Here is a 16,741-nt window from a genome sequence, read left to right as displayed (position 1 = left end):
GTGGCTAAAATTCAACATTCTACATATTATATGTGTTTGTTGTATATTATAATTAGCATCCCAAAGTGGGAAAAAGCTTATAAATTTAAAAGAAAATGTATATGACTTGCAAGCAGAAAAGGGAGAAGAGAAATTGGGAAGTTTTTTAAATAGTTTTAAAAAATTTAGATGGTGAGAGACCAATTTATTACACGAAATATATCAAATAGTAAGGGTTCTGTAGTGCAGGAAACTTCACAGAACTGTTATTTATTTTGATTTTTAGCAGTTTGTTTGCTGTATATTGTTTTACTCTGGGTGACCCTAGTTATTTACTCAAAGTTTCCTTATATCTAAAAACAAAAGAGAAAATATATTAAGTATATTCCTATGTTCTAGCTCTTTGCTCTGACTTTGGGCTTCTGCCTCTTCCTGCAGCCTATGTTGCATTCCAAATAGACATTCTGGGGCCATATTCCCACCTTGGAGCTATGTGTGGGTTCAGTTGATCTTGTATGTCAACCAAGAGTCCTAGAGTGTTCCCCAGAGGATGAATAAATGGCAAAAACAAAAATGGAAAATAAGAAATGAATGGTATAATTTATAATAATAAAGGATGCAACCCATAAAGAATATCAACTAGTTAGGAATGCACCAAATAGCAACAACATACATGTCACAATAAGTTAATAAAAACATCATAGAAATAAATACAAAAATTCAAGATAAGGGTTGCATGTGTCAGTCAGTGGTAGAGCAAGGGCAGGCTTAGCATGTGTAAGTCCCTGGGTTTAATCTCACTCATACACATGCAGACAGACAGACACACACACACACACACACACACACACACACACACACGAAAGAAAGAACAAAATGAGAATACAACATAGTAGAAAACTGAAAAATATATAATTTCAAGATTATAATGGAATTATTGGAAACATTTGCTTTAAGTTCAGAAATAAGACATTTCTGTTATATATTAATGTTCCCATGGAGGCAGTGTTTAAAATAATTAGACAATTCTTACCACTCTTCAAGGAAAGCAATAGGCAAAGGGTTTATTTAAATATACATTGTTTTTGGGCTGGGGTTGTGGCTCAGTGGTAGAGTGTTTGCCTTACATATGCAAGACCCTGGGTTCGATCCTCAGCACGACATAAAAATAAATAAATGAAATAAAGGTATTGTGTCCAACTATAACTAAAATATTTAAAACAAACAAACAGACAAATAAAGAAAGAAATAAACATTCTTCAAGGAAGGTCTGCAAATGGCCGATAAGTATATGAAAAGTTGTTCCACATCAGTCTAGATACATGCAAGTCAAAACCATAATGAAACAATGAAATACCACTTCTCACTTCATAGGATGGCTATAATAAAAAATATAGGCACTAACAAATGTTGGTGAAGTTGTGGAGAAATTTCAGTACTCGTACACTTTCAGATTGCTGAGGGAATGTAAAATGGTACAGCAACTTTGGAAAACAGCTTAGCATTTTCTTAAAATGTTAAATCTAGAATTAGCATTTAACTCAGAAATTTCATGCAAGATTTTATATACAATATAATATATATGTCCACAGAAAGTATATACTGATTGATGATCATCATAACATTATTTATAAAAGTCAAAAATGGAAACTGAGCAAATGTTCATTGAATGATAAGCAGGTAAATGGAATGTTTTACATTCATGGAATGAAAATTGGTTGGCAATAATAAAGGATGAAGTACTGATACATGCTACAATATGATTAGACAGTGAAAAAATAAGTAAAAACAAACTTGGTGACTGTAGAATTTTAGAGTTTATTTGAGCCGACAACTCCAGACTGCAAATGGTTCAGGCTCTACTGAAGGGCATCAAGCAGAAAACTTTTATAAGGTTTTCATCACAGAAATAAGACAAAGAAATTACTTGATTGGTTAAAGTGAAAACATAGTCTTAGAAGTTAATTGGCCATTTCTGATTGGTAAGATTAAGTTTCTGTTTCCTAGGAGATGAAGTGTACTGAGCTGGGTTCCTGGTTTTTTGTTTTTGTTTTTGTTTTGTTTTTTGCATAAAATCCCAGAAGGCTGGAGCCTCCTCAGTCCATTTGCCTCCCAATTAATTATTTTGAACACATCTTATGTTCAATCAGTCTAAAAGACCACATATTATATGATTCTAATAAAATGTAAAATCCACAGTAGCAAATCTGCTAAGACAGAAAGTAGTTCAGTGGTTCCCAAGGGCGGGGGCACAGGGGAGTGGGGAATGACTACTAATATACTGTGAGTTATTTTTGGGTGGTGGTAGAAATATTGTAAAATAAGATGTGGTTTTAGTAAAATACACATAAAACAGTAGAGTTACAAAAATGTTACAATGTATAATTTTGAAAATTGATTCTTAGAGTTGGAAAACCAGTCTATTCCAGTGAATAATTTCTAGTTGTGGGTTCATTCTATTGTTCTTTTTGTTGGCACACTTTCTTGAGGCTTTGGGAACTCTAGAGGAACAATGTATCTTTTCATTTGTCACCCACAATGACACATTAAATATATTTTTTGAAACATTTTTACTTTAATGTTACAAGGTCCTTAAGAGAAAAAAAAATCCTCATATATTAAAACGTTTGTTTTCCCCACAGATGGTAAACTTTCAGACCTTGGAAAACCTTTTTTATCATTTAAAAACGTTGGGGGGTCAGATAAATTAAATGGGAGGAGGATCTCATTCATTCAATCAAGCATTCAACTGATAAGCATTGAGTGCTTTCCATGTAGGAGGCACAACTAGACATTGGGTGCATGCCCACTGGGCATGCTGTTGCACTGTTGGAACTTAAAATAGGCTAACTCACTTTTTAATGACCTCTTTAGTACTTCTAGTGTATTCTCTGCACAGAAGTCCGAATAGTCTTTCCAAAATACAAAATAGATGGTGCCTAAAGTCTTTCAATGGCTTCCTTTGACCACAGAATAAAATCTAAAAGCTTTATACTGATCTTTAGTGATTTGTACAACCTGGATGCTAGACCACTTTACCCTCAGCTAATGATCCCTCACTGTAACCAGGCTGGAGTGCCATCATCTCTCTTGAATCTTGTTGTTCCTCTGATTAAAACAGTCTTATCCTTGACTTTCTCCTTGAAAACTTTATCTAATCTAATGCTACTCCTTATTTTTTTATCTCACCTTAGATATAAATAGCTATAGGAAGTTTCCTTGATTTTAGAAGCAAAGCATAGGTAAATTTCTAATATATAATCATAGTATATAAATAGATATATTTATAGCACTGTACCTTCTGTAGAATTTTGCTTGCATCAGCTATGCATTATTTGTTTACATTTTGTATTGAATTTTAGGTGCCAGAAGAGCAAAGTTCATTACTTGTACTTATCACTCTATCTCTGCAGTCTAAGTCTTGACATATGGGTTTTACAATTAATATCTATTAATCAACTGAATAAATCTGACCTTTATCATTATTACCTAAACTAGGAGAACTTACTCCAAATTGATCTGTTGCCTCCATCTTTGCCTTCATGAAAGAATCCAAATTCAGCATGGTATAGAAGTCCTCCGTGTGGACTATTCATCTGTCTGGCACATTCTAAGCCTCCTGACTTGCCCTCTTTTCTTATGAGTTCCTATCAAAATACATGTAGTCCTTTACCCATTCCACTACCCCATGTTGTGCTGAATATTCTCCTACCAGGTCTACCTTACCAGTGAAGCTGGGAAATTATCCAGATAATTCATTGAGTCTTCTTAATCTTTTTGTCCCCAGTACTCATTAAAGTGTCTGGCAATATTCTTTGATCTGAAATGACCTCAAACTCAACAGCAGAAGCTTTTTGATTTAATGCACTGAATTAGATTTAATTTGTCACTTACAGTTTTCACTGAAACTTAAATTACTAACATTTCATGTCTCCCCCGAGAGCACAGCAAGACAACTGTGATAATCTATGATTCTTTTAATGAATGCACAAAATATTTCCATTTAAATTTTTATACAGACACTTTGGCATTATTAATATTGTATCTGCATTTATCTTAAGTCCAATCAAAAATCCTATTTATCAAATTAGCTTATTGAAACTAAGGACAAGAGAAAAATAATGAACAGTCAAAGAAAATCGTGATAGAGGTTCTTATAATTTGCCGCAAATAGTTCTTGGAGTGGTCCTACAGCAAGCCTTCCAGCTTCTAGTTCTCAGCCCAGGAATGCAAATGTCAAGTGTTTGGACTTTTCCATCTCACTTCTGGCTTCCAGGGCAACCAGAGCTGTCCAGGATACTGGAGGAGCACAGTCTCCACTGACAACCTAAATGCTCTTTAGATTCTACAAGCCTATTTCTGATTCACAGAATCCCAATGGTTCATCCGAGGAATTCTTAAAGTTATTTTGTGCAGTTCACTAGTGTTCATTTAGATTAGTAGGTATTCTTTGAAAAAAGTGTTACATGGTCTTCAGTTTGAGGGAAACTCTGTATAATTACCATTTCCTAGAAAAATATTGCAGGTTGTCTTATGCAAATTATGTGTCAAAACCTCTAATAATTTTTGCCTAGATGTCTATTAACTATAGTAAATAGAATGTTTTCCATTCCTATTTAACCAAGAAAACCATTTGGGTCTGGACACCTTATGGACATTTTGCTAAAAACACTTTGGGAAATGCTGCTCAGAGGTATGTTTCATGATTTCTGAAGTGGTAATTCTCCTAACCAAGCTTTATTTGGGGGCATTGTGCATAAGCAAATTACTTTCGGGGGACATGAAAGGTAAAGTAATGTGGCATTTGTCCAGGTAGCTTCAAGTTTAGCTAGAGTATCGCAACTGTGATCCTCCTCAAATTGGTCCCCACCATCAGGGAAAGGATATATTACTTTAAATGTTACCATGGGCTCTGGGAATAAAGTTGAGAAATGGGTTTTCTTTGAAAAATACATGTGCATTTGGTTAAATTAGATTTTTCCCAGGTGAAGCAATGTGAAATCAGAACTCAACAGTCTAATGCCTTTTAAAAGGTGGCCTTTTTCCATAGAGAAATATGACTCCACACAGCTGAGATAAATATATTTGTCTGAAGGATATTTTTCTAACCACTTTACTTAATTTTTACCCATATAAACTGAGTTTTAATATTCACAAGGACCATTAGGATAAATTCTCTAGCTAACAGATAATCTGATTCCCACACCTCCTTGACAACATTTGATAGTATCAGTCTTTAAAATTTTTCCTATTTGAATGGATAAGATCGTACTTTGAAATTCACAAATGAACATCAAGTTTTAGTCAGCTTTTCTGTTTGTTGCCTTCATATTTTTTCTGTTACTTATGTATCATATTCTTTTTCATTTATTTTTCTCACTAGATTATTTGTCTTTGTTTTTCTAATATTCTGAACACTAAGCGTTTGTCTATTAAATATGTTGACATTATTTTCCCAGGTAAAAGTGACTCTTTTCACTACCTTTCTAATCTCAATTTTAGGACACATGACTATCATATTGAATGATAGTTATGGGTCAGTAGATTGAAAATAAATAAAGGTAGAAAAACTTTAAAAATTTCTGTAAGTAGCAAGACACAATATAATTTTTTGAGAACTGAAAGGGAAGAGAGTATTTAAATTGTTCTCTGAATTGTCATTTGACTATATCCAAGAAATGAGGTAGTTGAGAAGAAAACTTAATAATTCATTTAAATAAATGTGTATTAGCTATGTTGGGGGCATATTTATATCTGAGAACTGAAAAAAAAATACAACCAAAGAAAATATTTCCTCTTCTGCACTCCAGACTGCTATAGACAAATCCTGTTGGGGATGTACACAACAAATGCTTGCAAGATTGATAAATAACCTCAAGTTGAGAGATCAAGGGCAGCTTAATTTCACAGATGATATTTTAACTGAACCTTGAAAGATGGTAATATTTAGGAAGATAGAAAGGAGGAAAAGGACAGAGATGGAAAAGTACAGGGAAACTCTGGAGACCATAAGTAACACAATGTCGCTGAAACATAGGTTGTTTAAAGTGGAGTGCTGGGAAATTTGGAGGTTCAGCTGTAAATTGACATGAAATACTTTGCTTTGTACTCATTAGCACATGGGAGGAATCACCAAAGGCTTTGTAGCAGAGAAGCATGATCAGAATTGTACTTTAGGAAGATTAATCTGGGAGCCTGGAACGGACCAGAGCTGGATGGTGATAGGAAGAAAATCTACAAGGAAGCTCTTGCATCTGCAGGGAAGAGCCAGGGAGCTCCACTCTTAGTGATAAAAATTATGGTGCAGGGGAGGAGAAGTGGAAATGCAGGACACTTGCTCAGAGGTGACAGCCTTTGCTGCTGCCATTTCTAAAGCATCTTCATGGTTTTTCAGCTTTTAAAACATGGCAAAATTGGTCCATATTGATTTATTCACATTTTTCTTTTTATCTAATTATTATTATTTAAAATATTTACCTTTTCAATTTAGAGGATTCTTACTCTGTCTGAGAAATTAAATGATCAACTTCAATTTTAGGTATCTTAGCTTTTAAGTTTCCTTTATTCTTAAATTTAATTACAAATTGCTTTTCTTTCTTCTTCTGTGGCTTCTCACTACCTTAATGTTGAGGTGGTGCAGGTGGTTGGTCTCTTCTCTTTGTGACAGAACCTCATAGTTGGTGGAATTTTGTACTGTCTGACTTAAAATGTTACAAAATCCAATTACCACTTGAGGAAAAAAGTATTCTTCCCCCCGCCCCCCAAAATCAATAATTGCAAAATGTAATTGAATCAAGCCTTACTTAACCAAAATGATACCCACTGTTCAGAGTCCTGTCCCATCTCTAACCCTTCAGATAGGATTTTTTACTTTCCACACCGATTCAAGGTTTGCCTAAAATCTTTCTTGGTGGACTGGTTCAGAGATTTTATAGGGTTTCCTATGTAACTTATGCTTACAGTATTCATCTGTTATATATATTGTACTGAATTCAACTTAATGAATTTATCAACTTATGTCATACTTGGAAATCCCACTTCTTTTCTTCTTCTTCCTTTTTTTTTTTTTTTTTGATACTGTGGATTGAACTCAGGAACACTTGACCACTGAGCCACATGCCTGCCCTATTTTGTATTTTATTTGGAGATAGGGTTTTACTGAGTTGCTTATTGCCTTATTTTTACTGAGGCTGGCTTTGAACTTGAGATCCTCCTGCCTCAGCCTCCTGACCAACTGGGATTACAGGTGTGTGCCACTGCACCTGGCCTACTCTCCTTCTTAAAGACAAGAAATCATACACTTGACAACATACATTCTGGGTCTGGTTCTAGTTTTTAGTGCCATTGTCAATGATCCTTCACATAGTTTAAAGAGAAAAAAGAAATACCTACACTTTAAGTGTTTTTAAAAAATTTATGGATAAAATCCTCATGGATGCAATATGAATTAAGCATGCTTATTTTGCAAATTTCAAAAGATGGACAAATTTTACAAACAAATTGCTTGAAGTCAGATAATGCCTCTTCTCCTGAAATCTGTGAATGCCAACTGCTCTTCCAGGATAAATCCATTATCTTATTTTCTGTTGTAGTTTAGATGTGAGGCATCCCTTAAAATCTCCTCTGTTAATGCAGAAATGTTAAGAAATAAATTTATTGGATTGTGAGAACTGTAACTTAATCAGTACATCCTCTTTTGAATGGCTGGGTTATAACTGTGGGCAGTTAGGGCATGAATGGAGAAGGTGGGTAATTGTAGGCGTGCCTTGGAAGGGTGCATTTTTCCTGTAGCCCGTTTCTTCTATCTCTGCTCTACCACCCTGTTGTGATCCAGGCTTCTTTCCTCTGCTGGGCCCTTCTACCATGATGTACTGCCTCAGCTTCGGCTCAGAATAATGTACTGGACCATCTATGAACTGAGTCCTCTGGAACTGTGAGCCTCAAATAAACTTTTGCTCCTCTCATCTGTTCTTGTCAGATGTTTTGGTCACAGCAACAAAAAAGCAAACTAAAACAATATCCCGATACTATCAGTTTACTGACAGGATCCCAAACTTTTGGATTATCTAAGATGGTGAGTCCAACCTGTATGTCTGGCACTCTATTTCTAATCCTTATTATGTTCACAAACCAGTTACCAATAAGTGAACTATCTCTGAATTCTGCAAATCAAATATTTCACATTATATTCATCATTTCTGACAATTTCCTCTGACTTACTCTTATATGTCTAATCTCAATTTTATCTTATGGAAATGTTCAATACACTTAGTCTCATATCTCTTCTTCTTATTATTATTTTATTTTTTATTTTTATTTTTTGCTTTCTCTGCTCTGGAGAATCATTCTATGATATACTATTTCCAATATCTATAAGTAATCTATAAATAATCACAGAAGGAAAATCAGCCTGAATTAAATTATTTGTTTAAACTACATGTTTCCCTGGCACGTACACACTATTAAAAATTTTGTCTCATTTTTCTAGGAGCCTCATAAATATGTCTTCCTTCTTTTACTACCAAATTCCATGAATGATGGCATGATTTTTAATTTTTGCTTTGCTTTTTTATTTACTTTATCTCTTGTAGCCCACTGACTATGCTTTTACCCTTTCTCTCCACCAAAACTGTACTTTCCATAACTCACCAATGACTTTTTCCTCATGAGATCCAAGGATTAATTTCAATCATCACCTTATTTGAACTATCAGTAGATTTTAACATATTTAATCATTCTCTTAAAACAACAACCAAAAACCAAGCGCTGTTTGACTTTTGAAGTATCCCATTCTGAGATTGCTCTTCCTGCTCCAAAATTTGCTTTTTAGACTCTTTACTACCTTCTCTTTGTCTTTCCATCTAAATGTTGGAATGCCCAGAAATCCATCTTATGCCTTCCTCCTCCATCTCTTTTCATCCTAACAACATGCTATTGATAGCCTTTTATTTCTTGTGTCTGACCTTTTCCTTGATTTTACAGTTCATATAATAGATTCTACTGGACAGCTCTTGCTGTATAAATATTTCTAGGAAGTAAAAAATGTTCAGGAGAGATTTTTAATATCTCCCCAAATCCTCTCTTGCTTTAGTCTTCTCTATCTCATTTAATGGCACATCCATTTGTCTAGTTGTTTCAGACAGAAGATACTATAAGTCACTTCTGGGGTCCATGTTTCTTTTCTTGTTATTTTCAAGTCCTGCTTGCTATCTCTATCTTCAGAAGTCCTACTGTCTCTATCTTCAGAATGGATCAAATCTATAATCTTATTTTCTGTTATAGTTTAGATATGAGGTATTCCCTAAAAGCTCCTCTATTAATGCAGGAATGTTTGGAGGTAAATTTATTGGATTGTGAGAATTGTAATTTAATCATCATCCTCATTTGAATGACTGGGTTATAACTGTGTTCCTTCCAGCTGGATCTCAGTGCTTATGGATGTTAGCAAAGGCAGTGTCATCTTCTCCCTGAAATATACCCAAACCTTCCGAATGTGGACTCACTCTTTCCCTATAACTTTCTTATGCCCTATTCAGACTTCTCTCCATACAATAGCCAGTGTGAGGTTTTTAAAAGATAAAACAGTTAATATTATTGCCATGCTCAAAACCCTTCATTGACTTCAGAGCCATAGAACATACAGTTGTCCCTTAACAGAGAATATATGAAACTACATGATCTAGCCAGCCTGTCTCTAACCTTACCCCACCCCATTTCCCAGTACTCTATGGTATTCTTTAGTTGTAGTGGCCTTCTTTCTATTTGAAGATTTATTTTAACTGCATTCTCTGTGCATATGAAGATCTTCCCTGCAGTTCTCCTATTGCTGACTTTTAACTTTGTTCCGAGCATAATTTACATACTACTTTCTAAAGAGAACTTTCTGACCACCTACTTGAAGTAACCCATGATAACTTCACCCTATTTTGCTATCAGTGATACACTTGTAATTGATTATTATTAATAAAGACACAAAGCAATCTATTTACTGTTATAATTTCAGTTTCTCCCAGTAGAATAACCTCCCTGAAAGCAGGTTTAGTGCTGTATTCCCACCTCTTAGAATACGGACCTACAAATAACAGGCATTCAATTTATTGATCAGCATTGTAATCTGTGTTTAAACAAGAACCAAAATCCATATCTGACTCTGGGTCCTCAGAACTTGCTAAACTAATATGTCCCTATAACTGAAATTAAGGGATATAAGAAGGAAAGAAGGTAGGAAGGAAGAACGGAAAGAAAGGAAAAAGGAAGAAGTAAGAAGTAAGGGAGGGAATGAAAGTAACAGGAAACATTGAAGCCCTTGGTCATTTTCCATATCTATTCCTGAGAACAAGGCAGTTTAGACAGGACAAATCAGCCTTTTCAGACTCCACAATCACTTATTAGTTGGTTTTTCCATTTCTCATTTGATCACAAAGGCTTTGCAGCATGAGTCTGGTAGTTTTATATAAAGGACTTGATTTTTATGAAGATTTCATGCAGATGAACATATGTCACTTCAGCTTACAAGTTGGATTTTTCTTTAAGAGTCCTTAACTAAATGATTTTGAATGAACCCATACATAAATTTAATTAATGATGATGAATAGGATTGAAATGCAGACGCTCCCTCTGGTGGTTTAATTTATAACTAAACAAAAACAGTGCAAAATGAAGACACTGCTCACAGTGGGCCCAGAAATGATTGAAATATTCTTCTTGGCTCCCTGTCCTCCTTCTTTTCCCTACCTCTCCCTTCTTCTTCTAATGTGAAATGTAATTATGAGTTAGAGTGGAGACCTTTAAAATGATAGTTAGCAGAAACAATTATGGAGAAGCAACTTCTGGAAAATTAAAAGGAAATAAAGAGGACAAAGAGAAGCCAACAGCCCAAGCCTAGATGTTCTGTGCTTCCAAGTAAACATTTTTAAAGTGAGTTTTCTGTACTCTTAGCTAACTGCAATGTAAATATATCTCTAGTCCTTGCAAGGTGGAAATAGCGGGTGTTTCACTCTTTGTTAAACTTTAACCCAGCTTTATTTTCTTGTCCTGAAAAACTGGTCACTTTACACCAGTTTGGGATTCTCCAATTGATAGCATATTTAAAAAGTGGTATTATGGTTGTAATTTTTTTTATCTTTTTCAAATTGTGCAGTTATTTGTACCTTGAATTTCTACTAATCATGCGCATTATTTGGATGGTGGTGGTTTCATAGTTTTAGGTCATGATTACATAATCACTTATTTTCTCACTTCTATTGATTCAAACAGCTAATGCTCTTTCTTTCTCTTCCTCCATGTTTTTTGGTTTTGTGTTTTTTTGCAGAGAGGAAGTACGTTAGCGTTCTGTTTCTCCTTCTGCCTGTGATGTTCCATCTAAACTTTTTACATTCTACATACATTTTGTAATTTCATCTGTTTTCATGAGTTTAACTATTGATTCCATGCACATGATTCTGTACATAAACTTGCTTTTTATCTCTAATTCATCATTTAGAACTGCCTTTTAGAAATTTCCTCATGAGGGCCTGTGGTTCTGGCTCAGTGATAGAGTACTTGCCTAGCATGTGTGAGGCACTGGTTTCTATTCTCAGCACCACCTATAAATAAATAAAGGTCCATCAACAACTAATAAAGTATTTTAAAAAAAGAAATTTCCTCTTGAGTATAGTTGTAAAAGGGAATTAACCACCCATACCAAAGCACAGATGTACCCAATACTTTTACGTATCAATTATCGGCTCTAACCCAAAAGAATGATCTGGTTGCATTGTATAAAACTACCAATAGCTTTAGCTTTTCCTTTTTCAACTCATAAACGGAACCAACCAGAAGCCAAATTCCAGTCATCCTGCTCATCAAAGGGCTTTTTCTTCCCATTCCTCTTATTCCACTGGTTCTTGCTGAGTTTATTCTGATATTCTCTTATATAAGAGATTTTATTCTGATATTCTCTTATATATTCCTTGTTGGGTGCCATGACTGCCAAATCTTTCTAACATAGGCTTTGATAATTCCATTTCTTTGTTCATTAATTTGTAATATGTTATCATAGTCTGTAAAATGAAGTCTAAATCTAATGAACCTGGCACTTAACCAGTGTCCCTCTTTTGCTTCCAGATCTGGCTCAACTTACTTTTTTCCTAAATTTATTTTTATTGAATAAAAAAGTAAGGTCATGGATTTTATCTCTGTCTGGGAAAGTTAACAGATTTTTGCTCTTAACAAATTGCTTCTAAAAATCATAAAGTTACTGAACATGAGAAAATAAAATCAAATTTGTTGTTATAGCTGTAAAAATGACCAGTATAACATTTCTTCCTGATAGTTTAGAAGTAGGTTTTAATATAATGGAGCATCAAACATTTGATAAAACACAACCTTGTTCTTTATTTCATTTATTATTTTTGTTTTTAAGGGTATGTAGAGTCATTTTTTAATGTAATTCCTGTTGATGTTTTCTCTGTTAGCATGAAGCATCCTAGAAGTGGCACAAGGAACAGCAGTCACCCTTACATTCAAGGTGCTGTAGAGTGTGCCTTTGCCTCAGCCTCTGAACCAAATTGCTCAATAATCACACATAGCACATCTGTAATTGTTGACTGTCAATTTGTAATATTCTAAACTTATTTCCTTTTTCAACTTGTATTTTTAATAATATACACTTTAAAAATAGCATTGTGAAAGATTCCTAGTCTCTGCAGATGAAAGTGAGATGAAAAATAAATTAGTTTGGTCCTTAACAAAACTTTTTAGAATTATCAGTAGAAAACTTTGAGTATTTGAAGATTTGAATCGGACTGAGTGAACAGACACAGGGATGCAGTAATGAAAGATAAGTTTATATTCTGTATGTGGTGCCAAGATTACTTTGAGAATGGGGAAGCCAGCTAAGTGACAAGGAGTTGTTGAAGCAAATACTTGGAGTGGGAGAAGTGATATGGGTTAGAAGCAACTAAGAGAGTCATTTCAAGGTGAGATGGGAACTTGAAAATCAGTGGGAAGTCAGAGATGGAACTTTAAGCAGGAGTTGATAAGTATTAGGGAGGAAAACAATTTTTTTTTGAGACATGTAAGACTGATTACAATGGAGAATGGTAGAGACCAGGGAGGAGAATAAGGAAGAAATTGCAGTATAAGTCAAAGATGAAAAATTGTCAATGTAAGTGTGAAGGTTTTTTCAATAACAAGAAGGAACTTGTATTGAAATATGCCACCCAAATTGGCTCACCTCAGGGGAGCTAAGGTGACAGGCTAATGTGCTGGTAACAGATGGTTTTCCATTCCCTTTCAATAAAGTGTGAAGCTAGACTCCCTGATAGTAAGTCAACAAATATAAGGGTTTTGAAATTCATTTGTATTTATTGGAATCTGCTATACATGCTTGTATCTTTGGATACAATCAAAGATACCTTGAGTCCTTAGTTTGCACATTCTCTTGTATTTGTAAGGAAAAATTGCAAAGGTGATGATAAGAATAAAGACCCTGTGAGTCTGGCATTTTACAGCTCTCCATCAGCTTACCTAGGAAACATTCAATAACAGACATGGTTTTAGGTTCAACCTAGGAGGGGCAGGGTGAGATAAGATTTCTCTTAATTTATGACTGCTAAGTGATCTTACTTTCTTGAGTTTCAAAGATGGAAAAACAGATTCATAGAAGTTCCATAACTTGCTGCAGTCTCCATGGATAGTCATATTTAGATGATGATTGCAGATTCTGTTTTCCTTTCTCTCTGCTCCAAAATATCCTTCCAAACATCTTACTCTGGACATTTCCACTATCAACTTATATCATCTTCCCTTCATTCTTGTTACTAGGAGTTGTTGACATTGGAGATTCTCTCTCTATTTAGAACCTTGCTGATGTATTTACATTCTTCTCTCACTAGTTTTTAGTCTCTGGGATTGGAAATTGAGTCTTTTAACAACTTGGCCTTTATGTTGCCCTTACTTTTCACTTAAAGTCATTTGTCAAAGCATGTTGATTTTACTTCTATCTAAAAGGCATGACTGTCACTGGTGTAGTTCAGAACTAAAATATCTCTCCTTGGGAATGCTCAAGGAATCTGTAAATGGTTTAGTAGTTTTGTTTTCTTTCTTTATTTTTTTCTTTCTCTTTCTCTCCAGTACTGCTTGATGCACTTGCTAAAAACCTGCTTTGGTATTTTACTTTTCCATTTGGCAGCCAGCAGTTGCCTTTGTCTAATAAAGACATCTTTTTAGCCTAGTATTCATTGATCTGTTTCCAACTACCCTTAAAAGAATTTCCTTTTAATAATACATCTATGACCCCTTCTTACCAGATAAATAAAAATTTTAAACATTTTCTAGATCCAACCCATGTATTCTTGTACTTCCATCTCAGGATTTTTTCTCTTTTATCATATTCTTTGTTCATTAACCAAATCAGTCTCCTAGAGCTACTGTCTTTCCCTCCTTGGCATCTCTGGTATCTGCTTCTTCTTTTTCATCTTCTGCCTCATTGGGCCCTCACATTTCTCTTCTGGCCTGGCCCTCACTCTCCACATTGCTGTCATGATGATTTTTCTCTCGTGGCAGTCTTCATTTCCTTGCTTGGAAACTTGGCTACAGTCCATGTTTTGAAGCAAGTCCTTGAGCTTGGCATTCAACTCATATCATGGCATTTTCAAATCTTTCACACCACTCTTCCTTCTTTCTTGACTGTATGGTGTACTTTTTTTTTTCTAGATGTGCAGCTTAAGTTGTTGCATATATGTTTGTTACTCTACTCTTTTCTGAAATTCTCGCCCCTGTTTTTTCCACCTCACAAATTCTTAGTTCATCCTTTAACTTGTTGTTCAGGCATGACTTCCTGAAGCATTTTCCTGAGTACCCCAAAAAGAGTTAATATACCTATTTTCTATGTAAGTGTTAGAATGTTACTGACTTTCATGTAATTCTACAGTTGCTATCATGCAATGACACAATGGTTGTTTTGCATGTGTGACTTCTATTTTAAGTGTGTGTAGGGGTGCATACCTTATTCATATTTGCATCTCTAGTACTTAACATAATGTGCTATGAGAAATATTTATTTATAACTAGGTTGAATTAAAAGAAACCTCAGCATTTCCAAATCCAACAGAAACTCCAGATCTTTCTTTGGGTATTCACTTAGTGTGCCTTCTCTTATATCAACCCCAACTGGGAAGGATCCCATCTTCCTCTAATCCAGAACATATTCTAAGCTCCTTTTTTTTTTTTTTTTTTTTTGGCTGGTTGGGGGGCAGGTACCAGGTATTGAACTCAAGGGCACTCAACCACTGAGCCACATCCCCAGCCCCATTTTTGTATTTTATTTAGAGACAGGGTCTCACTTAGTTGCTTAGCATCTCACTGTTACTCAGGCTGGCTTTGAATTCTCAATCCTCCTGCCTCAGCCTCCAGAGCTGCTGGGACTACAGGCCTGTGCCACCACACCTGTCTCCAAATTTTGACACATGCTACTTGTGTTTTGATGATTGTGGATACCTTTTTCTTCTAAACTCTATGGTCTGTTAGGAGAAAATTTAATTACCTTTTATTTCATATCATTTAATATATGAGCTTTGCAAATATTAGAAGACAAATATGGGTGAAATAAATGAATAGATTCATAAATCTTGGAAAATTAAAGAAATTTAAAACTTTAGAGAAGATTAGAATAATCTCTTTCATTATACATATCAGATAATCAGATTCAGAGATTCTGTCATTTTTTTAAGGTCTTAGCATCAAGAAAAGAAAATTCAACAAGAAATAGTTTCCTGGTTTCAGGGCAATGATTTTATGTATTATCTAGTTTTGCTGCTCTGGATCTTCATGTATATAAGTTATATGAATCTTTTTGATATATTACATGGTTAATTAATTACTTAATTTTTTCCAGTGGTAATTATGTAAATTATACAAATATATTTGCTAGTTTAGAATTTTTAAAAACAATAAATTTTCCACTTGGATAAATGTTCAAAAGACTATAATAACACTCTGGAAATCACAACAGATTAAGAGAGAAGATATAGAATGATTATAAAATGAGATATTTATATTAAATATACTGACATTTCTGAAAAAAGACTATAAGAAGAAAACTACAAAGGTATTTGCTTTTACCCTTAGTACTCATTTTAAAAATTAGGGCATATTCAGTAGCAAATTAGTTTATTTTAAAATCAGTACAAGGATGTGATTATTCATATTCATAAATGTAAAACATAAATATTATCTATTCATTGAATGGAAAACAGTTCAGTTTATTAATTTAGTTCTTTAATTTTGCATATTTGCATATGCATACCGTAACTCATATAAATATGTTTGTCACCATGTATCATGGTTGCCATTTTCTGCATATAATTTGATTCCCTCTGTTTAAAAACTGACAAATGTTACATGTATTATAGGTTAATATTGAGATATAAGCAAGAACATGTCATTGTTTGGGCCCCTGTAAAACATTACATTCCCAGAAAAGCTGGAGATTGATTTCTAACTGTCTTTTAATGTTTTCTCTTTAAAAGGTAAATAAGATTTGTGGCCATCCAGTAAGAACACCTACACAAAGCCCCCCTTGTTCTTTTGATCCTAGCAAGGAGAAGCATGGAATGAAGATCTCCACAAGGAATGGTGAAGAGACACTTGCCAACAGAAGAAAGTAAGACATTTGTTTTACAACCAGAAAGAGAAAAGAAAGTAAGCCATTCATTTTACAACAGAATAGAACGTATTCATTAAGTAGACCCAAATACAGTATAGAAGAAAAAAGATCAGC

At 34.5% G+C, this 16,741-nt stretch overlaps 1 protein-coding gene across 1 annotated transcript in view; it reads left to right on the top strand.

Annotated features, from left to right (window-relative positions):
* Nucleotides 1–16,741, top strand: part of Gpc5 (glypican 5) — a 719,011-nt gene that overhangs the window by 260,925 nt on the left and 441,345 nt on the right. The window contains exon 4 of the mRNA XM_077795349.1: nucleotides 16,491–16,624. Within this exon, the coding sequence (XP_077651475.1) occupies nucleotides 16,491–16,624 (134 nt within the window). The remainder of the gene's footprint in view (nucleotides 1–16,490; nucleotides 16,625–16,741) is intronic.

Source organism: Urocitellus parryii, chromosome 2 (assembly GCF_045843805.1).
Source record: "Urocitellus parryii isolate mUroPar1 chromosome 2, mUroPar1.hap1, whole genome shotgun sequence".
Classification (NCBI taxonomy): domain Eukaryota; kingdom Metazoa; phylum Chordata; class Mammalia; order Rodentia; family Sciuridae; genus Urocitellus; species Urocitellus parryii.
The sequence above is the reverse complement of the archived record's forward strand: the minus strand, read 5'-3'. Positions and strand labels throughout refer to the sequence as shown.